The sequence below is a fragment of the Zonotrichia albicollis genome, chromosome 10, assembly GCF_047830755.1.
Source record: "Zonotrichia albicollis isolate bZonAlb1 chromosome 10, bZonAlb1.hap1, whole genome shotgun sequence".
In the NCBI taxonomy this organism is placed as follows: Eukaryota; Metazoa; Chordata; class Aves; order Passeriformes; family Passerellidae; genus Zonotrichia; species Zonotrichia albicollis.
This window is the reverse complement of record NC_133828.1, coordinates 7,642,259-7,666,917: the sequence shown is the minus strand read 5'-3', so window position 1 is coordinate 7,666,917 and position 24,659 is coordinate 7,642,259. Positions and strand designations below refer to the sequence as shown.

Sequence of the window (24,659 nt, the reverse complement as noted above, 5' to 3'; positions counted from 1 at the left end):
TTGGGGGAGTGATGAAGGAGCACACCATGGTAACACATTTAATTAAAAGAAAAAAAAATTAATCAATTATATTCCTCCTTCATAGAGACTTTATCCATGATAAAGGAAATATACCAGGTGGAAAACAGATTTTTAAAGCAGCTCACACAGCTCAATTTTTAGTTCTGAAAAACCACAAAAGGGTCTGGTTTTCAAAGTGCTCAATGCTTGGCAGCTCCCACTGAGACACTTAGTTTTATAGAAAATTCTGTGACTCAGCTATGTTGAACAATCCACAAAACCCTAGTCCTAAATCCAGAGGAAACCACAAAATTCTTTGTGGAATTTTATTTTTCATTACTGAAAGTAACTAATTCACCCCTAAATCTACATAATAAAAATAAAAAAGTATCTTTCAGAACAATTTGTATTACTGAAAGACCAGATGTACATTAGCTTATATTTTTAAAATTTTTTTCATGAAGCAACTGCAAAATAAAAAGTACTTTATACATCCTAGTGACAGCTTTCAAACAGCTTCATGGCCCATCTGATTTCATCAGCTGCACTGACACTTCAAATTACTGTTATCAGCAAGAGCTGCACAAGACTACAAAATGAAAATATGTAAAAGTTAAATCTCTGGTGCTGTGACAGTACCACTCAGTAGATGAAAAATGACTCTGTGAAACATTAAAGTCTGGAAAGAGTTATATATGAGCTTAATTACTTTTGCTTGAGAATTCTTCCTGGCATGCCAGCCAAATTCCCTGCCTGTTTCTGATTTTTTTTCCTTCCTCTTTCTTTGCCAGGCAAGAAAGAAGCTCACAGAATGGTATTGATTTTATTGTGGACATCTACATTGGCTTTATAGTGGATAGACTCATCATCAGCCATTTCCCTGAATAATCAGACTAGAATCAAAAGCCTGAAATAATCCCTCCCCTCTCTCTCATCATGGGGATTTGAGTCTGTACCTAAAACAAAGTCCCTGGAAGTCCTACTGTAGAGGAACAATTCCAAACTGAAAACAGAAACAAGGAAGAATTTCTATTTCCTGGAGGTCAAGAAAGTCCTGACTGCATGGGAACCTCTTGATGACAGGGTGCTATAAGAGCTCAATGGAAAATTTGGGGAAGACCTTTAATGGTCCTTTAAGAAGCCTCTTAACCACAGGGGAAAAAGGAGTTAACACTTCATAGAAAGTTTTCTGAAAGTTTTCTGAAATACTTCTCAATAATTTTCAAATTTAATATTTTCATATGCAAGACAATCCTGCAGTTCATGTGCTCCATCAGCTGGACACCACAATAATTTGTGCAGCTGGACAATGCTTTGCAATATTGCATCATCACTGGTGCTTCACCAACATTTTCTGTGTCAGTCTTCAACATAGAGTCAGCACCCAAATTAGAGATGGAACAGAAAGGATCTGTGGAAACTCTGCACCACTCTGAGGGTCTGCACAAGAGGAGAGTAGGAAAGGGACATACACTCAGGCTGGCAGGTATCAGGAATTCTAAAAATCAGTTCAGCACAGGGGAAAACAACTCTAGCAGCTCATTCTGTAGGGATTTTTTTTACATTTTCCTCTGAAATGCAAAAATTAAAGAGTTAGAAGTAAACATACCCCACTGATAAGAACTGACAGCTTAGAATTAATTGAAGTATTTTAGGGCATTCTCCTGAGCATAGATAATTTAAAAATGCATCTTAAACACCAGCAACAAATCATTAAACCTAATTATTCTTCAACTTTTTTTTATTTCTTCTGAAACACTTGCCACAAAGATATCAGAAATACATCAGCTCCATCTCAGAAAACATCCTTGGTACCATTCACTGGGGACTGGAAGGGAATACCCAGGGAAGCTGAGTGCTGGCCCTGCTTTGTGTTCCTTCAGAAGTGCTGCCCTGGGTCTCTGTGAGGCTGAGAGGAGCTCTCCTCTGAGCTGGCACCATGCTGCTTTGTGCTGCTTCACAGCACCCTCCTCTGCTCCTCTTTCCATACAACGCATGTGAGAGGAAAATCAATGTGGAGGGAAAAAATAAAAGGCAGCATAGAAGAGCTCCTGTGAAAGGAATTGCTTCCAGCACAACATAAGAAATGTGGGTCCAGCCCTGATTAAGTTCTACACCAATGGTTGCAAAATAGGGTATTAAAACAAGCAGTGGAGCAAAATCCATCCCACTTTTAAATCAGGGATGCGTTAGTCTTTCTAATGTTGAACCTGTGGTTGAGTCCTAGCACATAATGAAGAGCTTTTATGAATTTCATAAAGGAGAAGACATAAGATGGTGACATATCTTTTAAACAAAGCTTCTTATTATACTTTTCTTCAATAATGTGAAAACATGCTTTTGCTGAGGGGGATATAATGCCACATATTATTGCAAACAAACCTTTAACTGAATAACTGGGGAGTGTTTCATAATGTCTCCTCAGGTAAAGTAAAGATTCACATTCTAATAAAGTCTTTTTATGCTGCATCCTAAATGAGTTTCACAGATGCTCAGTCTATTCACAAATCACACACAAGTCCTGCTTTACACAGGGACTGTTACACTGCTGAGAATTCTATAAAATAACTCACGGTTATTTTGACCACCTATTTAAAACAATATGTGAGTTTTTCTCTGATTCTTGAATAATCCATAAAAATCTTTACAGAAACCACAAGATGCCAAGTTTTGCCCACAGAGCTAAAGTAACGCATCCATCAGCAGTTCTACTGAACAGGTATTTGTGGATAAATACAGCATCACTCAAAATGGTGAGGCAATTTAACTACTTTGAATTACATAATGAGAGGAGACATTCCTAGATGGTGGCACAGAGGAAAGAAAGGAGTTCCAGGTTGGAGAGGAAATAATTACAGGTGCTGGTGTGCTATAACTGCAGTTCTGCGTCTCTGCCCACTTGTGCCACGAGTGACAGAAGGAAATAAATCAGCTGCCTCAGTGCAGCTTAAAGAACAACCTCAGCCATTCCCCACCATGAAACACATGGATGGCTACCAGATGCAATTACTGCAAACAGACCCTATTTCTACTTCAAATGACACATAAACAGCTTATATTTGGAGGCTTTATGTTACTTAACTTTGATAGCAGATCTATCTTAACATTAAAAATGAACAGCAACAAAGAGGACAAATGTATTTTATATCAGAAAGATCACAGGTAGTTCTGCTTGCATCAGGCTTTCTAGTAGCACAGGGACATATTTTCTTTAAAAGAAGCATCCCACCTCATGAAAAATGTGGAATCCTCCCCTGTGCTCACCACTACAGCTGGTTTGAGATATTCCTCACATAAATTTTCAAGTTTTGGCCTACAAAACTGCACATGATTGACAGAAATTTCAGCTGAAATCTTTAAGTATCCACCAGAATTCTCCACAGAAAGCAGGCATTTTCAGGAAAAAAAAAAATCAGTCAAAAATAGCTCTGTATCAAGCACAGTTTCGCTGGGAAATTTCCAGCAAGCTGTTTTCAGAACGACAGGCTTAAGCCTTAACAGGTTTTGAGAGGTAAATAACACTGAACAGGCTTTCTTCAAGGAGTATCCAGGGCATTAAAAATGGAAGGACATAGTTCCCATCAGTAACAGAATAAACAAATTCTCACACATCACCTTTCTTTCCATTAGAGAGTTCAAGAGTTTCCACTAAGCTGTTACAGGGAACCAGATAACATCTACTGGCTTTCTTCTGGAACACAAAGGGAGTACAGCTTCTCCTAGCACTTTGAAACATGCCAAATTAAAAATTAATAGATTTTATTTTTTTTCTTTTCAGAAGAATATTTCAAATGTTGATAGGACCCTGCAAAATTCTTTCAAAAGTTAATAAACATCTTTAAGCTACATGTGGCATTGGCAGGAAGAAGTTAAACTACAGATGGCAAAACAGATCTCTTTATTTGCACATCCTTCTCTTCATCTGCAATGCTAAAGCAACCACAAAAAAAAAGAAAATGCATTTCTGCCAAATCGATGTCAATTTAAAGTAGATTATTCCTTCTGGGTTTACACTATAATTTGATCCAGCTGATCAAAGATGAATGCATTATTGTTTTCTGAGATCTGAGGTACAATCAGTGTGCAAAATTAAAAAACCCAAAGGCTATCCAAGGTAAAAGTAGAAAAGACCCAACTTTTCACAGCCCTACAAACCCATGGGCACTGCACTGGAGCCATGGGATTATTTCCAACAGATACTAAGGAAGGATAAATTGGAGGAGGACTGTGCTGTGTATTTCAAATGATGGAACTTCATTCACGGCTACTTGAATCTGGGGTTACAATTTATGCCTATTTATACTAACAATAAACTAAATAAATACAGACTTTCCCAACTTATTCAGTCTTTTTCTATTTTCTTCCTAGTCACGCTTTATTTTGCAAAACCCGCAAACTTCAATATGTCATTTATCCAATAAATTGTCAGCTGTCTTCACAGTTTTCCATGACCACAATCCCATCTGAAGTGTATTTTCTGAGTTGAAACAGATAATTGCTGCCTCATTTTAATTCCAGTCCCATCTTAAAATACATTTCCACTAGTAAGTCAAGATTGGTTTTAATTATTAGGGAATACTAATGATCTTGTAGTCCAATTTAACAGTTATCTATTGACTCTTTTTTTTTAACAAATGCTTCCTATCCTTCTCCAGGCATTTAGGTCTGGTCCCTGCATGCTTGTAACGGTGGCAAGCTATGTGGAATTGTGTTGTTAAATAGGATAAAATGAGCTGGAGAAGGAACTTAGATAATTTTTTACATTTTCTCCTCTCCATCTCTGAGTGTCCATTAAATACAAAGGTGTATGTGCAGTTCTCCAGCTGGGCAAGTCTCACAGCCAATGGCACCTGGAATAATCTCTCTTGTATTATGCTGTTATATTTTCTTTCTAAAAAATCTCCTCACTGTTCTCAGGAGACAGGATATTAGGAATAGATACTATTTTAATCCTACTAGAAAAGATATATTGAGACTTATAATTCATTTGAAGAGCAGCTTGAAGCTCTGTGTAAAAGGTAATTAAATGAAGACTGGGTGCAGCCTGGCTGTCAATGGGGCCAGCCTAGAAATTCTTTGTGGAGCTTTTCTGGTTGTACATCCCAATTTGGTTTTACACTGCCAATCAGCCTTACAACTTTGCAACTATCTCTGAGAAAGTTACAGATGAGTAAGAGCTGAGAAGAAGTCCTCACATCTCAGGCAAGGTGTGAACCCACGGTAAGCAGCAGGTCTGCTGCCATGCAGGAATGCAGCTTTCCCAGGCTTTTTCACAGAGCAGAGCCTTCTGTTTCCCTCAGAAATGTGAAGGTGGGGAGCCAGCAATCACACAGTGTCGGGAACACCTTCCTGGGGATGGCTCATTCAAGGTATGGGTGGATGCTCCCCTTCTAACAGGAAGGACACATCCCAGCTCTCAGAAATGCAAAGCCCAAGACAGGATGGTTTGTCATCCACCCACTGCTAAGGGCAGCCTCAGCCATGCCTTCCCCATGACACCACAGGCCTTCATCTCTCTCACTTTATGCCCCAGTTCTTCACATTAAAACACAGAGCTAATCCCACTTCTCCATCCCTGGAGTGCTGCCACGAGGATAAAGGATGTGGATTTTTGGCAGCCAGAGCATAACCAACCTGCAAAGCCTGCCATGAATAATGCTTGTGCACAGATACCTCCACTCAGCTGTTGTGGAGCTTGTTCAGGAATTAACAGCCAGCTGCAAAATACTTACAAGAAGCATTAAGGCAGGGGTTTTGCTGGTATTATTAGAGGCAGCTGGTTTATTTTAAGAATAACTGCATTAAAGCACAGTTAGAGAAGGGAAGAGGTCACACAGCATCTCAGAGACATGGGCTGCACACGGTGCCCAGGGGAGCTTTTGGCTGTTCCATGTAGGGCTGCTTTCACTGGTGGCTGGGCTGGAGGCATTTAAGGATAACAGGATGGAAGCACTGATTTACTTGCTGTTAAGCAACTCTCTTATAAATTGGAGTTTGGTTTCACTCACAGTGAGATACTTTCTTTGATTTTCTATTCCCAACAGATAGGACTAGGGATAGTGCTTTAAGCAAAAATGCAGGTTTTGGTAAACATGGACCAGTTTCTAAGTGCATAGGAAGCTCTGGGTTTTGCAAATGCACTAGAGAACATGCTATATTTATTCTGTAACATCACTGCTTTTTGTTTGTTAGTAAAAAAAAATACTGAAATAAAGCCACATGAATATTAAATGAAGCTTTAAATAATTTACTTTTAGTTTTGCCCTGCAGATGGCTTTACCTAAGAGTACTGCTAACAATCCCTTAAAATATACATCCACACCTGAAAAAAACTGATTTTATCTGTTAATTAATGAAAAATTATTAACAGAGTGAGAGCACAAAGCTTTAAGTAACTTTTAGGTGCGCTAGAATCCTTCCATTCTGGTACTTAAGTTCAGCTCCTACAAACAAGCTGAATCAATGTGGAACTAAGTGCAGGCAAGCAGGAGCTGGTAAGAAACCATCATGATTTGAAGCCAGAAGAATGAACTCAGATTTTTTTTCAGGAATTCTGGATTTTTGCAAAAAATGCATGCCACATTATGTGGTACTACAAAAACACCATTATGATGACAGCTTTGAAACAACATACTGCACCTCTGCTTGTTAAAGAAAGGAAGTACAGAAATTATTCACTGTAAATATATTGATTTCCTTTTATTTCCCTAATAGTGAACTGTCCAAACACTGAAAAATTGAGTTTATCTAGTATTAAAAACTATGCACTAATCATATAGGTATTATTTCCCTCTTAGAGTGATTTTTTTTGAAGAGTCTGTTTTTCTATGATTTCCAATTATGACTAATTGCATAATCATATGTCAACAATTCAGGTGCCAGACTGAAGACATAAATCAAAGCACAAACTCAATTAAAAACAGCAAAAAAATTAGCAATAGGCATCCTATCTTCAGAGTGAGAATCTGGAAAGGCATATGCCAATACAGCTCAAACTTAACTGATAATTCAGATAAAAATGCATTTTTCATAAAAGTTGTACTAGATTTCATTGTAGAAAAGGAGCATAAAGTCCCTGTGAGGACAGATAAAACATGTTTAAAATAACACATCCTCATTAGAAATGCTTTTCAGTTTGCTCAGTTGTACTTCAGCTACATGAATTAATGGGAAATGCATGACTGAAGTTTCATACACACATCTACAGATGGCCCTTGCCAGGAGCAAAAAAAAATATAAAGTAAAAAAGTTTTAAGCAGAAGGACTCACACTGCCATAGAGAATCCCAGTGTGTGCTATCCTGTAAGAGGCAGGATAAGCAGGCACAGTCCTGATTTGAGTGATAAAAATGAATATAGATTGGGCTAGACTGTAAAATACTGTGAATCAAGACAGCAGCACCAACTTCAGGGTGGCAGAACCTGGCCATCCTGTTTAATTGACATTTTAAGTCTGAACAAGACCAGCAGATTCTCAGTATCTTGAATGTAATTAGACTGTATCGTATATATAATGCATAAAGAGACACACTTCTCATTCTAGTGATAAAATTTGGTATTTCTGGGAGAGTAGATGTAATGACAAAGAAGGAAATTAACAGCAAATCACTGTGGCTAATAAGGAAGTGTTGAGCCAAAATATTAATTCTCTGCACAGACAAGCTAGACAGTAGGCAGCAGCAGAGCTGTAGAAGAATTGGCAATTAGACAAATGCTATGTGTACTATCTTTAAAGTACAAAGAAATGATTTGTCTTTGCCAGACTCTGAAGAAGGTAAGCTGACATAAATTAGAAGACACTAATGGATGTTAGTTTCTTATTATTCACATTGGCAGGGTTCTCCATCATCTTCATGAAAATACAAGTATCAACTAGAAAAATGCACAGAAAGTTTCACTCTGTTATCAGAGGCTCCTCCAGACCAACACTTCAAAACCAACCCCTGCAGCAATGCCCAAATGCCAAACAGGTCAAGAACACAGCACAGCTGACACTATTCATCCTGTTCTAGTGCTCCAAACACAATAATGTCACTCCTCTCTCAGCTGCCTGCTCTGCTTGTTCACCTTCTCACCCATAAAAAACCACACACAGAAACCCAGGCATTTATTTTAATAAAGTCCCACTGAGAATGTGCAGAGCAACTCAGCAGAAGGAAAGGCTATTTAGTCAGCTTTGTGTACCAGGGTGAGTATTTGTGATGAGCAAGAGCTGGAATGGAAATTAAGGCTGTTGCACGCTGCCCTGGAAGGCCACTCAACAGCAGGGGCCATAGCACACCTTCAGCAACACAAATATTGCAGCACAGCAGCCTGGGACTGCTGAATGTTCTGTAAAGTCTCCCAAAGAGATGGCAAGAGATGGCACACTGCTCAGGGACAGATGTAGAACAATAGTCTTGAAGATTTAAAAAAATTGAGATGAGGTCACTGAGCAGGACTTCGAACCTTAGGGGATGTTTCTAACACAGGACAGTCAGTTGTTCTTGCAATGCCTACCAGTTATTAAACCAGATTTCCCATCAGTGCTGACTCATTTCAGCTGCTCTGGTTCAGAAAAGTAAGTAAACAACAGCCACAGGTCATTTCAATGGTGTTGAAGGATCAGAAAATGAAGATTTTGGAGTACAAAAGGGGAAGAATAGTGCTTGATAATTGCATGGAAATGTAAATGCTTTGGGGATATTACATGGAGGCAGCAAATGGCATAAATTTAGAGAGAATGACTTAGGTATTCTGGTAAGTCAAAATACAAATGGAACTGCTTCTTATCCAGATGATCTCAGTTCTGTTTAGGCACTTTCAAACATTCCTCCTGTCTGTACAGTGACACCATGGTAGATAAGATTGTGATGGTCTCTCCCATCCTTCAGGACACTTGCGGCATTAGAGTTTAAGCCTTTTTTTGTTTTGATTTTTTTTTTTTTAATGAACAAGTTTGGATCCCAGCATTGCTAGAGGCAAGCAATTTATTTTACTATTTATCAATTCATCATTGTTCTAGCAATTGGGAGCCTAGCCCTTTGGATTAACAACCAAGCTGGAAGCTGGTTAGATATGGCAAGTGAGCAGATTTTTAAGTTGCCTGCTATGCTGAACTCCCATTTCAGGGCTCTAGCACACTTGCTAAGCAATACAACCAGCACCTACAGATCTAACACCAACCTCTCAGCTTCCACATGCACACAGGGCTTGGGAAAACAGCTTTGTAATGCTGTGCAAATAAATCCATGCATCCTTGTACCATTGCTCATATAGGGGGTTCATGAAAAATCTAATATCTTATAACAACTTGTATCAAAATGGAACATTTTACAGATGTAAAATAGGAACAGACCCAGGCTGGAAATGGATCCAGTGATAACTGGTTTTGCTTGATGACTTTTATAGACAAGCTCAGATGTAGAGACTTCTAGGCATTCCACAGCTTTGCTGAGTGGTGATGGGGAAGATAAAGCAAACAATTTCCCTTTATCTGAAAATGTGTAAATGAATGATTCAACTCCTACATCAGTTATGATTGCTAAATGGTTCTTAACTTCTGTCAATGGCCTGATGAAAGGAATTCATTCTGACAATGATAAATTGTTTTCTCAGGCATTGAGACTTCATGAAAGAGAGGATTTCTTCTGAGGTGAGATGACACCATATCAGTTGAATATTGTTCCTCATTACATGCACTGGAGGCACCCAGTGATTTGCTGAGCATTTAAGCAAATTGTGGCTCATCCCCTTGCCTCCCCACAGTGATGTGGATCTCCTTCCTTTACTGAATGCACAGGCTATAACACAATAAGTTGTTCACCATCTCTCCTCTCTCACTTACCCTGTTGCATTTATCTCAGTAATCCATTACAGACCTCACATAATCTGTCTCCAGGTTTTGAGGGTTCCTTAATGTAAATGGGTTTGCTCAAATAGATCAGCCTTAATGGACATGCTTTAGGATGATGCATGTCACATTTAATGTATTTACCACATTAATCAGGATTGTTTCCTTCACATCCATTTAAATTTCCCAAGAATGAGAAAACATGAATTTAATAGCTGATTACTTAGTAACCCAGTAAAACGCAGTTTTAGTAGTTTGCATAATGGTGGACAAAACCAAGTGCTTGGTTTGGCAGAGGAGGGTGTCCAGTATTTTTTTCTCTCACTGGAGACCTGGTACAAGCTTATTACAAGCAGAGGGACTGCTATTGTTTCCAGCAAGCTTTGGTATAAGACATTAGATAATTTATATAACTAAGCACTAAGAGTATGTACATTGAATGGCACATTCAGAAACGAAATGTGAAACATAATTTTTCAATTCTAGTGCTCATCAGATCTAGATTTCAGAAAGAAACCAAGACAAAAAAAAAGGGACATGGCACTGGAGCAAGGATCTGTTGGTTAGAAATGGTTATTGGTATGGATACAGAAAGGCTCTAAATGGTAGTCTGGATTTGTGCTTGTCCACACAAGCAGTGACCACCACTTTCAAATAATGCAGGTGAACAAACATGAGGAAAAAGCTGAGAAAAAAAAAATGGATCTATTTGTGGGAAAAACATCCATAAGAACCAGGAAAAGGGGAGCAGAAAAAAATTTATCTGGAGCACTTCAAAGAATGCAGGTCCTTGTCATAGAAAAGTCTGCTCATGAAGTGTGTTTTCTTCTTATCATCTATATAATTTCACAGTATGGCTACTGAGTGCTGAATAAAACAATATCAGAATACAAAAGCCAAGGTTATAGTCTTTAGTATTTGATGCCAATTTTAATTGTAACAGACATTTCATTTTAAGTCAAACCCACCTCTATCTGCAAAGTATATATCTTTGCTATCAATATATCTGTAAAATTGCTATCAAGGAGCTGGCAGCTTATCTATAAAGCTTGCTGTAAAGGACTTTCCTGGTTTCTACTGAAAATGATCACTTTGATCACTTTGCTACATATAAAGCTTAAAGGAGGGGATTTTAAAACACAATGCAACATATAAAATACTCACTATACTTCTTCTCTGGAACATGAAGAATCTAAGGAATTCTACCAAATGCTCCCTAAAGAAGACAAATCTCAAAAAAGTTTGTTAAAAAAATAAAAAAAGTTTCTTCCTTTTTCTGACCAGACTGCCTTTAAATTACACTGCAAAACCCTTCTGAAAGGTTGTTCTTGGAAAGCAGAAAAAATGATGATCAAACCTGCCATGAGGCAGATGATTATCAAGAACTTTAATGGATTTGAGCACAGGGCTACAGCAGAGCTACAAAAGAATCCCTTGACCTCAGTGTGTGTTTTTGTTCTGGCACAAAGCACCAAAGCCTGCAGTGCACTTTTAATGTTGCTTTAATAGTGTGGAAGCCCAACCCTCTACCTAGCCAGAGACTTTTCAAAACCCTTTTAAGCCTCTGAAGACATTTGCTCTGTATTATCAAGGTTCCCATTTAACACTGGATGAATCCATTTAGAGCCACTGACCTGGACCTCTGATGAAAATTTGACAAATATTGGTTCCAAGTCCTTCTTCAAAGTTTCAAGAATTCTGGCTACATTTCATCTTCATAATCTTTGCCCAGCCGTGAATTTCACTTGGAATTCTCCAAACAAACAACAGGGTCAATGCACAGTTAGGTAATTTGCTTCCAGGAACAGTGAATCTTTCTGCTGTGGATTTTTCTGCTGTGGATTCTAACCCCAGCCTGCCCCAGGGATTTAACTCCCCACACAACCTCAGTAGGAAGTGCCTTGTGCTTCCAGTGGAGCAGGCAACACCAAAAACCCCCAGATGGATTTTGGATTTCTATGACCAATACTCCTGTCATCAAGTATTTGCTCTCTAGAGAGCCCACAAGAAACTTCAGGTCTATTCAGATTGTTAAAATCTATTTTATTCTTACCAGTGATGTTATTTTGATGAAAAAAAATCTACTTACAGTGCTGCCCCTGATATCCAAACTCAACAGGCTTTTATTATACAATGAATCTGGCCTTTTAGCTCAATCAGTGACATATTAAATACAATATTTGAAACCAGGAGCTTTCCAGTTCAATAAAACAACTCCTTCAGATGAGCTGCCCATGCTTCCACTGAATTTCAGTGATTTAGACCAGAAGAGTTTGATTCACTTATGTTGCTAAGGATGAAATGCCTGCTGGAAACCCACAATGGTAAATAAACACATTCACACATTGAAATATCTATGACAAAAAAAGAAACCCTCTTTCTTTTTACTGAAACCTGAGTGTAAATTTAAGAACAGACTTGAAACTTTCTCAGACATTCTCATCAGCCTATTTAAGCTGAGGCTGTGTTTTGTGTGAAGCTTGAGAATGTCATTAGCAAAAAGCTTATTCCATGCTGACTTGCTCTTCTAGCAAAATTTCACCCATTTGGGGTAACAGAAATGGAAATTAGACCCAGAAAAATTATTATCATGCAACTTTCAAACTGGGGTTTGATAAATCACCAAAGTGTTGCTGTCTGAGAAAATGGCACATTCAGTCTTTCCCTTCAGCCTCAGCAGAGGCTCATACCAACACTGAAGAATGATATGATTAATTACAACTAAATTTCCTGTTCATTACAGATACATTCCCAAAAAGAAAACAGCCTGTTAATTTGTGTTTACTCAAAAATACTGTTGCTGCATACCCTACTATTCCCATGTGAAGCTGACTGCAAGAATGAATTCTTCAGTAATTAGCATTTGTTTGCTTGTGCCATGGATTTTTGACTTTTCCCTTGAAGCTGTTTATCAATAAAAATTCTGAATGCATTTTAATTAATACAATCACACTTTTCCAGGAGTAGCTGCTAATTTGAAACAGTAGTTGAAATATGAAATATTGAACTTTTTATTGCTTTGTTCCTCTCAAGATGTCTAATTATTACACTCTGTATGTAAAGGTGTCATCTGGAACTGTCTTGTAAGTTTTTGGGTCATTGTGACAATGGGGAAATTCAAGACAAATAATGACACTTCTGCTCCCTTGGGGGAAACAGAATTCTTTTTCTTTGTAAAATGAAGGTGCCTTTTTTATGTTTACCTGGGAGCAATACTGTCAGGAGCTTGACACATCATCTGTGCATTCAATAAAGGAATTTTATTTATAGGAATACTTGAAGACCCTGCTGTACCTGTCTGAGCTGGGGGCTTGCCATGACATGAAGAGGAAGCCAACCTTTTCATCATGTCCTTTCCTCTTAGGTACTGCAGCATTTTCCACTTGATCCCTCTTTCAAAACACAACTGCTTTATTGCAAAGGGCTTGAGGGAAGAGCTCTGAGGATGACTGGGCTTCAAAAGGATCCTCAGGGGTCCTGGGGTCTGCTGCCTATGGGGGTCTCTGCTTGCTCACTGACACCACAGCAAAGGCATCCAGGGTGTAACACATTTTAAAAAAACTTCCAAAATATATTTTGAAGAACAACATAGCACAATATAATGACTGCTTCATATGGAAATGATCATGCGTTCATGAGATATAAGTATGTGAGGAGGGAATAAGTACAAGTACATGAGGAGGGAATTTGTATGTAACTGGGCATTGTTGCTTTCTTTCAGCTGAGCAAATCTGAAGAGCCAGCATAATACTTCAATGGTTTTAGATCAGCAACTGACAATTAAAAGCCTAGCAACTGGTATTTTACACATTTTGTGATTCATACCCAGGAGTATCTCACTGTTAGAAGGTGCTGAACCAGAATTGTCTCACATGGCACCTCCCTAGAGCATGATATTAGTACCTTGTTTATTGGTTAACTGGGCAGGACTGCTGTCGGTTTAGTTACTTTAGTGACAGCTACACAAACACATGCTTTTCCTGCTGCATAAAAAACATTTTCTATGCTTAATGATAGCTTTTCTACCTTCCATTCAGCTCTGTTTTCATAAAACCCAGTAGCATAAATGCATTAAAATACCCACAGCAAACTTTGTTTCCTGGGGAAATGGCCTTAAGCTGATGGAGAGTGGATTTAGGAATTAGAAAGAAATTGTTTAGTTATAAGGGTGGTGAGGCCATGGAACAGATTAGTGAGAGAAGCTGTGGCTGCATAGAGTTTCAGCAGGGGGAAAAATCAATATCTTTCTGTGAAAACTTTTGCATCAGAAAAATGCCAGAACCTCCATCAAGGAATTTTAAAAGCATCTGACAACCTGCTCCATAACCACTATGTCCTGTCAGAGACTTGGATTTGGTGCCTGTGGGAGGAGCAAAATATTAATACTCTCAAAAGCCACCAGAACTATCTATTACAGGATGCAATAACAAATAAAATATCAAAATATACCAACTAGACCTCAGCCACAACAATCACCAATTACACTGATGAACAACAAGGATATTCTGGAGTATTTTTACAAAAAAAAAAACCAAAACTCTGCAAATAGTTGTTTTTTTTTTTTTGTTTTTTGGTTTTTTTTTTTCCAGTATCTAGAGTAAACATTAAAACTTTTCACATAATTTAAAGTAAAAGCTTTGAGAATTTTTGCTATGGAGGCAAAGTAATTATTTCAGTATGAGGAAACATAATTTTGAGCAATCTTAGGTGAGGTATTCTCTGCTGAACAATTTCTGGTAACACAAAAGAAATCCTTTACGTACAGCATGAGAGGCATGAATTCCTGTTTGTGAATTTCTGCTAGCGCCTACCACTGACAGAATGCCCTCAGAGTCTTACACTGTACAAAGTTCTTGTTATTCAGCTGTTGTCATGGAGCCAGGTGATGGCTGAGTTCTCAGAGAGGGAAGAGTTTAGGGATTTTTCCTTCAGGTAACACAGCCAGAGTTTATTTGTCTGAATTTGGGCTGTACAAGTCAATGAAGCATGCAAACATTTTCCTACTGCCCCCAAAAGAAATGTGTTTTGACATGATACCTCTGCTTGGACTTGCTGGGTTGGCAGTACCAGTGAAATGAAAGAGATTCTGGCAGGAAAAAATGGAATCAGATTTCAACTTTTTAATGAAATTTTTTTTACTGCAGCCACTATCTGCAAAGGGAACTTGCTAAAGGTGAATTTTCCTTGCTCAGCCAGTTCTTTATATTGGTGACACACTGCTCTAATACAAACCTCAGACCTCTGTTCTGTCCTCCATCACCTATTAGATATTTTACATGTAGTAAAATTAAAAATTACTATGTGCCAGTCACGAGGCAGGGTGGATGGTGCTGCCCTTCCACAGCAAAGGCAACTTTATTTGCAATAATAGCTTTAAAGGCAACTTCATTTTCAATAACAGCTTTAAGGTCTTTTGAACAGACACCTGTTTGCTGTTCCTTGTGGTTTAGTTTATCTCAGCAATTATTCTGCTATTTACATTTATTCTGAATTTTACTAGTTCAAGGCCAGATGAGAGAGTTACAGTATGTCAGTATTATTCCCACTGAAAGTGCCATGCACAACAGTCCTTATGTTAAGCCACTGGGTGTAACCCACTGTTCTTGGAGGCTGAAATGATCTTTCATAACCCAAGGCCCTCCAATCAAACATTGCATTGACCCACAGTTGTAATGGTGTGCACTCATCTCATGCATTTGATGAAATCTGGCTATTTAGGAGCTAAATGAAGGCTAAAGCTGACATAAGGGGGCAAACAAACAAAATAATGAGAATTAAACATGTCTTTTTGCAAGAACTAATAGCAATAAAATCCAGTGTAAAATATAATTCTGTACCTATCACATGACTCTGACATGTAGTCCTTGTCATGGTGTCCTCCTCTTCTTCTTGCAGGTTTTCTGTGACTACTTTAGCCTGTACACAGTGCAACAACAAAAGTGAAGAACATCTGTGACTCTGTTTATGTTGCTTCATGACAACTACAGAATGTTTTGCAGAAATAAATCAGAGTAAAGTTACATGGCAGCTAAGAGTGGAATATATAACCTGTCTTAGTCTATGAATGATGTCTGATGATAACAACTTTAATTTCATTCAAAATCACAATATGCAGCAATGAAAAATACCCTTGGAAGATGCACTTCTTCAAAAGAAAATCTAATTATGGTGTGGTATCTCTTTAGTTCATTTTGCAAATACTGAACTTTGGCATTTTTATTTCCACCTCTGTTTAAAAGCATTTATTAGCTAGACAGGGAGAAAAAATTCATTTAAGAACACAGTGCACTCTAAGAGCTGTGTGTGGTATTCAAGTTTGTGTTATTCAAACCCCTCAGATATTATGGGTTTTTTCCAAGATGTATCCTTGCCCTGCCATTGTGCACTCCTGTTTCCCAGGTGTACAGATAATCTGAGTCCCTCCCTAGCACACAGTGAAATCCCCTTCCCTCCATCATGTGCCATCAGTGGCCACCATTCAGTTTCAAGGACATATTTTTCTGCCATGCTCCATAAATCAAACAGGAATAAAGATACTTCCATGGTGATGACAGGAGGAAAGGCAGCACCACAGAAAAAAATTGCTTTCAATATCTCAGGGATCTTAAATTATTTGCTAATCACTCTGTGCTGTTTTAAACTGCTTACAGCACGCTCACCATAACAAGAGCACGTTTTGTGATCTAAACCACTGGAATTTATCATCATTTGCATGACATATCTTTGATCACAGTGTAAATCCTGCTGGCTGGGTTTCACAAGCAGCCCTGTTGACCCCTTGTGAGCAGCCCAAGTATAACACCAAAGACTTGCTCTCCAGATTTTTAAAAATGCATTTATCATTTCTTAATCCCAGGCATTTGATTACATCTTTTCTTTCTTATTAAATGCCTTTCTTCAGGCTGTGGAAAATGAGGAGACATTTGTGACATTTCACAATATTGGGATAGATCCCTGGGTGTTCCCCAAACACACAGCCTGAGCACACAGAGTGCCACACAAAACTCCTGGTGCCTTGGGTTTGGTGCCACATTTCCACCTCACAAAGTGAAACCCGTGGCTGTTCTAAATCACACGGGGCTGCAATAAAATCACAAAGATGAAATGAAGCAGCGCAGCACAAAAATGATTGTATCTCACCTTAAGCTCCAGCCAAGGACATGAAAAAGTGCTGGAGAACATGGAATATCCTTGGTGTAGGCTGAAGTGTTATGTATTTCTGCTGGCTGGCCTTTAGAGCAAAGTGCTTTTTTGATGAACACTAACGGGAAGTGTGTCCCTCTGAAGGTGAATGCACAAGGCCACCATGGGTGGAACACTGCTTTTTCCATAAATCCAGAGCCAGTCCAGCAATAACATCCTTTGCATGAACAGAAATCAGAGGTAATTGGTGCATATGTTACGGTGTAATAGTGCCTCAAGCCTTTACCTGGCACGTCATAAGAAAAGTGATTTAATCATCAAAAATTAAATAGCTTTTAAAGGAAAATATTGTGCTAGAAAATTAATGTTAGAAACTGTTCTGGCCAGGATTTAAAGCAGCAGTATATATCTGATAAGCAGTTTGGAAATACAGCAGCTTCTGCACTGAACCATATGACTGAGTGCACTTTGCATTGTTCAGAAAAGAAAAAAATCTTCCTGGTTTAGGGCTTTTAAAAAGATTTATGCTGTTTTCTCCAAAAGCATTAATTTTGTCTTTTTATGAGGGGAAAAAAAAAAAGCACAACAGGCCATTCTACTGCATGTGTCTGTTTTCAGTCGCAGCTATCTCCCAGCCCTTTGCAATCTGCTTCAAAGTGAGCAGACACCAAAGAATAACTGGAAATGATAGTAATAAGATTCATGAACTTTGAATTTAAAGACTTTGCATTGCTTTTCTTTTAGAAGTTTGGAGGACAAGATGAAATACCACATATTGAGGAATCTTAAGGTATGTCTCTTTCATAAGTTAGCATTAATAACTGTAAGCACATTTAAAATCTTGTTATTCTGGATGTCATCAGTCTCTTGGCACTAGATATTTCTTTCAGGAATTAAGTGCCACAGAAAACACAATATGAAAGTAAAAAAAAAAAAGAAACATATAAATGTAACTTAATCTTCAGAAACCACACAAAAATACTTTGTAACAAAAGAGTGTGTGGTGTAGTAGAAGTAAGGCCTTTTCACCATGACTAACATGTCCTTAAAAACTAAATAGTATAATTAGCATTTCTCCATTATTTATGTACATTAAGAACAATCTTTGTAGTTCCTTCACAAAATGAAGTGTGTTTCTTTAAGATATACTTCAAAGACTATTATTGCAGCATTTAGAAAGACTTCACAAAATGACAGACATAAAGCACAGCAAATTATTGCAGCATTAGAAAATAGTAAGTTAGAATGAAATTGTAGCAGCAATGTGTAGAGTTTTTGTACTTCTGTACAGTGAAGAAAGCTGTCAGGACCATATTAAATGGGGCATAGTTAAACTGAGTGGCTCTGATAAGGGGCTCTGCTCTGCTATCTGAGTTCTAGATCAGTTGGATTGAATTTCCTGCATATTGCACATTTCCAGACTTTCATTCTTTCCTTTCAGTGACACTACAAGGACAGCCTTAGATATGCTTATAATTTGTGGTTTTATAATGCAGGAGACATCTACATTTTCAAAGAAGAGATGATACCAGAGGAGTCAGGAGGAAAGTTTTCAAACACATTCATTTTGCATATGTTCCCTGTAAGTTTAAAAAAATGACCTTGCAGGTGTTCTCAGCAAAGACGTCTGTATTAAAGTAAAAAAAAAAAAAAAAAAAAAAAATTGCCTGAATTTGAAACTATGTATGGAATGTCTTGAAACTATGTATGGAATGCCTTGACCTCAAGCATCTCAACATTAGCCCTAAGCTAGGAGATTTTTCATTTCCCATTACAAAGCTTTTTGTAATGTTCCCAGAGAATTTTTATTTCAGATTCCCCCAGTTGTGTGTGCTGCACTTCAGCACCTCATTTCTATCAGAACAACAAAAGGAGCAGCTTCAGAGCAAGTATTATATGTGGCACAATTTTCCAGGCTGTTTGTTAAAATTGTGGTTATGATTAATAATAATCATAATAATAAGGACAAGGCAGCTATCTCAGGGATGAGGAAAAAATGCTATAGGGTTAAAGCATTTCTGCTCTCCTTGTGCTGGATTTTAACACATAACAGGGAAGGTCCTTGCTAGGCAAGGCATTGCTCATTAAATTCTAAGGTTAATTAAAAGAAGCTTCACCAGGAAGGACACCCCTTCAGCTTGATTTTAGGTTACAGTCCTGGACTCTGTGTGAACACTTCTCAGTGCAGCAAAGTTAGTCCAGAACCAGACTCCAGCAGCTAACAGAAAACAGGGTCATTTTTCTTCTATGTTACAATATTCCTTCTCTGTGAGTAAATTAAATTATCAGGTACAGTTAGCACCTTACTGCAGTATAAAACTGACTACAAGCTGTGAGCAGGGAGATTTTTAATGGCACAAAGTGAGATGCATGTCCAATGTATGTTTTTGCTTTTGAACATTCCCTCTTAAATGATAAATATTCCCAAATGTGGTCAAATAATTTGCCTTTTCCACATCAGCAGTGTACTTTTTAGGCTTAATGACCTCTGTAATGTCCAGTACTGGCATGCATTTTTAAGGGAAAGAGTTAAAAATAAAATAAAAAAAATAGTCCTATCATTTCACTCCACTACAGTATGATTATGGCATCATTGTGCATGTATCTTCTCAGGAATTGAATTGCCAGCAGAAGCAGTAGAATCTTCATGATTATCTGTATAATGTGGCCTATAGCCAAGCTGCCAACTTTTGTATTAACTCACAATCCTCTAGCTACACAATATCCTTCTATCTTATATATAAACAGTTATTATCCTGCTTGCCTGCAATGGCAATAAGAAACACATCCAGAAGTTAAAAAGAAGGTAATAATGTTTTCATGTACTGAAGCACTTACCAGGGTCTGATTCTGCATTTCCATATCAGCTTTTGTGTTGCTGTTTTTCCTGTGGATTCCTTGAGAGCTGATAGAGTTGCCATGAAGAGAGGAGCCCTGGGAGCTGCCCTTCGACACACTCCTGTAGGAAACATTATTTGATCCACTTTCTGTCTGCTGAGCTGCTTTCTTATCAACTCTGCAGGTAGAGAGTGATTCCTCTGATAAATTGCATTGCCCTTCTTCAATCACTCCACTTTCCCATTCCTTTAATGTTTAAAGTAACCTCTCTGTATCTTTCTGTCTCTAGACCTTTGAGTGATAAATGTTTCTAACTAGCCTTGATCAAACCTGTCACTTGCAATTTCAGGTAGTATATCAATTTAGCCTTTCACATGTGATGATTTATATTATATTTGGGACTGCTGCGGGGCAAACGTGAAAACAGAATATACCCATTGCTAAGTTCTTCTGTGACCAAAGGTTGTGAGAGCTGGAAAGGTAATTAATTCTGACAAGTTACCAAATATGTGTTTTCTGGTTACAGTACAGGAAGATGGAATACATTAAAACATGTACCTAATTACCCTCTATATTTACACACCATCTGCCTAGATTCTTGATTTCTGGAATAATTTGAATTATCAGCTTGGATGTAACTCGCCTATCTTTAATTTCAAAGACCAATGGCTTGGTTAAAGTAACATGAACAAAATTACCATCTCATTGTTAATGCCTTTTTTTTTTTTTTCTGTAGAGAATAAAGTCCAAATTCTACACCCACTGTTTGCTACTGTGCCTTCTTAGCACAAAAAAAACATATATTGAACTTCACATCTGGGCATCTGTAAAGCTACATGGACATCAACACATCCCAAAATGTGTTCTGGAGTTTTACCTGTTTAAAAGCTCCCTCATGAAGCTGTCTTTTGGTGAGTAGGCAGCTGTGGTAGAACCTCTAACTTGTTCACACTCAATCTCACCAGGAGAGTCTTGGGAAGGCTTCACAATTCTGCTCTCCATGGCTAAAAAGTCACCATTGTCAGCTTTCCTGTTAATCTGATTTTCTATTTCACAGTGCTGCTCGGTTTTCTTCTTTTCTTTTCTTCTCTCTAATTTTGCCTGCTTAATTCCAAATCCTGAAACTTTTGTGTCCTTTTTTTCCACCTTAGTTTTAGGAACATCAGTTTTCCTGCTACTCAGTGCTGGGAGCTTGCTCTTTCTGAAGCCAAACCAACTGGCTATAGAAGGACCAGTCTTTTGCTTAGTCTCCACCGTGGGGGATTTGGTTTGTCCCTGTCCCTTTTGCACATTTTCTTGAATGCATAACATGACTTTCTCCTCTATGGTAGGTTGCAGAGATGGAGAACTCAAAAGATCATTTACCTTCTCAGAGGTTTCTGCTAATTTTAAAGACATTTGCTGTCTTCGTGACCTTGTTGCTTCCAGTTTATGGGGACACTTTACTCCATCAAAGCTTTGGAAGGACAACATTTGTTTGGAAGATACAGTAGCCGAGGCTTCTAACTCCAGTTCTGCTGACAGAACACTTTTCTTACCTAGATCTTCATGCTTAAAGCTTTCAGTGCTTTTCTCACTCTGCACAGATAGACTGCGTGCATCTTTCTGAGAAAATGGTTTGCTTCCATCACATTTTGAAGTGCTGGGAAACTGGTCTACTCTTTGAGATGGTCTGAAGGGCAATTTGCTTGGGCTTCCATGCTGGCTATTGCAACTGCTCATATTTCCAAGAGAGCCTTGTCTAGGACAGGAACTTTCTGTGGGTTTTCCAGTATACAAAACAGCCTCTGGTGTCACTGCTGTGCCAAGAGCAGCCTTGATCTGAAGCCCTTCCACAGCCGAGCTCTGCCTCGTTAGAGAATTCCCTCTGTCAGAAGTGTTTGTAATGATCTGAGTCCGTACTTTGCCAAGCCCCTCAGCCCCAGGGGCAGGTGGCTTCTCCCCTGTGTGGATGCTGAAACTCTGACTGCGAGCCTTCGCTCCGTTCATGCCCAGCGCCGGCTTCAAGTGCGACTTGCTGCCAGAAGAAACAGACCTCTTAACTAATTTGTTTTCTAATCCATCTCCTCTGTCCACCACCAAGTTGCAGCTTTCATGAGAATGAGCTGATGCTGTATCCATACTAAGTCCCACAGCACAATTATTTTTTACTTCAGCATCACATCTGGCGTCCTTTAATTCCACATCCATTGCACCTTTGGTGTTTACACACACAGACTCGCTTTGCTTGTACTTACTGGAGCTCCCATTACTTTTGGAAGCTGCATTTATGCTGTCTTTTTCCTGCTTCCCTGGAACAGTAGAGCTCTTGCGGAGAAGCTGGGGAGATTTGACAAATAATTTCAGTCCTACAGGGAGACGGGTTTTCACTCCTCTCTCATTAGAGTTTTGAGAGGCGTGCGTGGCATCGCCGGCGTGAAGCGGCGTTGACGGGAAATTGTTTACCTGAGACAGCAGAGGCTCACTTGTGCTCATTGTGTGACACTGAGGAGCTGTGGGGAGGATGTTTGTCATCTTTTGTAGCTGATCCAACCCGCTGTCACTGGAAATATTGTTTTTTCTGGAATATGTGTCTTGTGAAGAAGTTTTTTCCAGTGATGGACAGCCTAGAGAAAAGGACCTGGCTGTTTGAAAATCTGTGCTGGAATACTCACGATTCCTGTGGAGACCCACCTGATTAGGGCTTTTTGGGCAGACTTGCTTTGTGGAAACTTTGGAAAGTCCTTGGCGTGCACTGTGGGATTGCTGAGATGTGCATTTATTTTGCATAATTCCTTCTGCATTTTCTTGAAGGTAAGATAATTCAATTTTGGCCCCAGAAGATACATTTTTTGCTTGCATTTCATGACCAGATTGATTATGAAAGCCAGAGTTCACAGTCCCCTTTAATGGAGATGATTTCAGTACATTTTTTGCTGTTTCAGTGGGACCAGCTCCTCCTAACTTTACTGCTAGAGGTGGAGAATTAGCATAATTGGGCCGAATCAACAGGGATGTTGACCTGCCTGGAGGAAGGGGTGGGGATGGAGACCGAGCTTCTACAGCAGCTAAATCACAATGAAAGTCTCTGGTTGGAGGTTCCCCGTAGCTACTGGGCTCTATAAGGTGCTGAGGCAACAGTGGTGATGCTGGACTCTGACTCTTTGGATACTTTGCCCCATCTGCTCTGCCAGGATGTTTCAAGTCAGGCAGGGCATGGGCAGGGGGCTTTGGAACCTGAAATTCAACTTTTGAATCAAAATGACGAGGAGGGCTTTGAGCCTTTTTGAATCTTGACAGCTTTACAGGTGGCAGAGCAGGTGACTTCTCAAGGGCTGTGGGGCCCACTGACAGAGCTACAGGTGCCTCCCCACTCTCAGACATCAGAGTTTTTTGGGGAGAAAATTTACCTCTGCTGGGTATTTTAGTGACATTTGGCTTTTGATTGATTCCTGCATGCACAGTGGAGCTTGAATTGACCTTGTATGATGCATCATACACTGGCTTCACTAGTTTCTGTCGTGAAGCATTTTGCTGTGTCACCCTCCCACAGTGTGAAGATTCACCACAGGTCATGGGGACAGCTGTATTTTTATTCCCTGTATTATCTTCAAGAGTATTTTTCCCAGTTTCATCTTCCTGTCTTTCTGAAACAGTGTAGTTTCTAGCACTGGGTCCTGGCTGCATATCAGTTCTTCCCTGAGGTATAAGTTCAGTGTATTCTGCACTGGACATAGTTTGTGGCTGGTTGATTGAAATCTCATTTCTTGTTACAGTGACAACTCCAGTTTGATGTGAGCTGAATTCAATAGGCTCACCATCCTTAGCATCATATATTACCATAATGCACTCTTCAGAAGAGGTCTTCTTTATAACCTTCTGTTGTTTAATGAAATTACATGGCTTGGGCCTGATGTCTGGGTGACCAGGTATCTGGTTCTCTTCTTTGTCAGTAGATAAAAACTGAGAATTCTCTGTGACTTTGAGCAAGTCAGAAGTCTTTGTATACTTCTCAGGAAAGGGAGTTGCTAATAAATCTGAGGGACTTTTCTCATCACTGCTTTCTATATGCAATTCATCCAAGACTTCATTGTCATCAGTGTCTGAAAGCTGAAAATTAAAGTCCTTCCAGCCTATATTAGAATGGCTTTGATTTAACTGTAACTCAGGCAGCTTTGCTCTGGTGCATGATTTTGCTTCTGCCTGAAATCCACTGACAAAACTAGTCAATTTCTCAGGTCTTTCCTTTGAATCAAAAAATGAACTTCTTTCTGGCAAATGTTTCCTGTTAGGATCCCAGTCAAAGAGACTGTCAGAAACGCTATGAGTTAATTTGTTACAATAGGTCCGGCAGTCTTTGCTTGGAACTTCCTGCAGCAACAGTAAGGATGAAGAGTCATCATCTGCATCATCATGGGAATCTGAATCATAGGAGAAAGTTTTGTTGTGTTCAATGCAAACACTTCCCATTTCCATTGGCTTACAGTGAGTCTGTTCGTTATGGCCTCCACACTTAATTCCGGGGGAATATATTCCTTCGTTGGAGTTCATGCAATCTTTGTAGCCCCATTTTGATATTACTGAAGGTGGTTCAAGTAATATTTTTTGCTCCTGCAATTTTTTCAGCCCTTGTAAGATATGGGTTTCCTTGATTCGAGTTGGAGGTAGATCATCTGCAGGACTTGAGAGGTTGCTTGGGAGCGAAGAACCAATGCTTATTCTTTTATCCCATCTCACGGATGACTGTCAAAAGAAAATAAAAATCACTTGTGTTATAAGTGCTGTCAATAAAAGTGTTACCATTTTGGTAAAGAGATAGAGGAGTTGCATAAGGGCATTGCATTATATTCTTTTCTATTTAAAGCAAA

The 24,659-nt window shown here is 39.0% G+C and overlaps 1 protein-coding gene across 6 annotated transcripts in view; it reads right to left on the bottom strand.

Annotated features, from left to right (window-relative positions):
* Positions 1 to 24,659, bottom strand: part of NCKAP5 (NCK associated protein 5) — a 223,919-nt gene that overhangs the window by 34,133 nt on the left and 165,127 nt on the right. For 2 of the 6 annotated variants that reach the window (XM_074547930.1, XM_074547933.1), the window contains exons 11-13: positions 20,690 to 24,534; positions 19,813 to 19,990; positions 15,669 to 15,747 (exon numbers count right to left, since the gene is read on the bottom strand). In XM_074547930.1, coding sequence (XP_074404031.1) covers positions 15,669 to 15,747; positions 19,813 to 19,990; positions 20,690 to 24,534 — 4,102 coding nt within the window. Of the gene's footprint in view, positions 1 to 11,465; positions 11,585 to 15,668; positions 15,748 to 19,812; positions 19,991 to 20,689; positions 24,535 to 24,659 lie in introns of all 6 variants that reach the window. The other 4 variants (XR_012581905.1, XM_074547932.1, XM_074547934.1 and 1 more) reach the window with 4 other exon arrangements.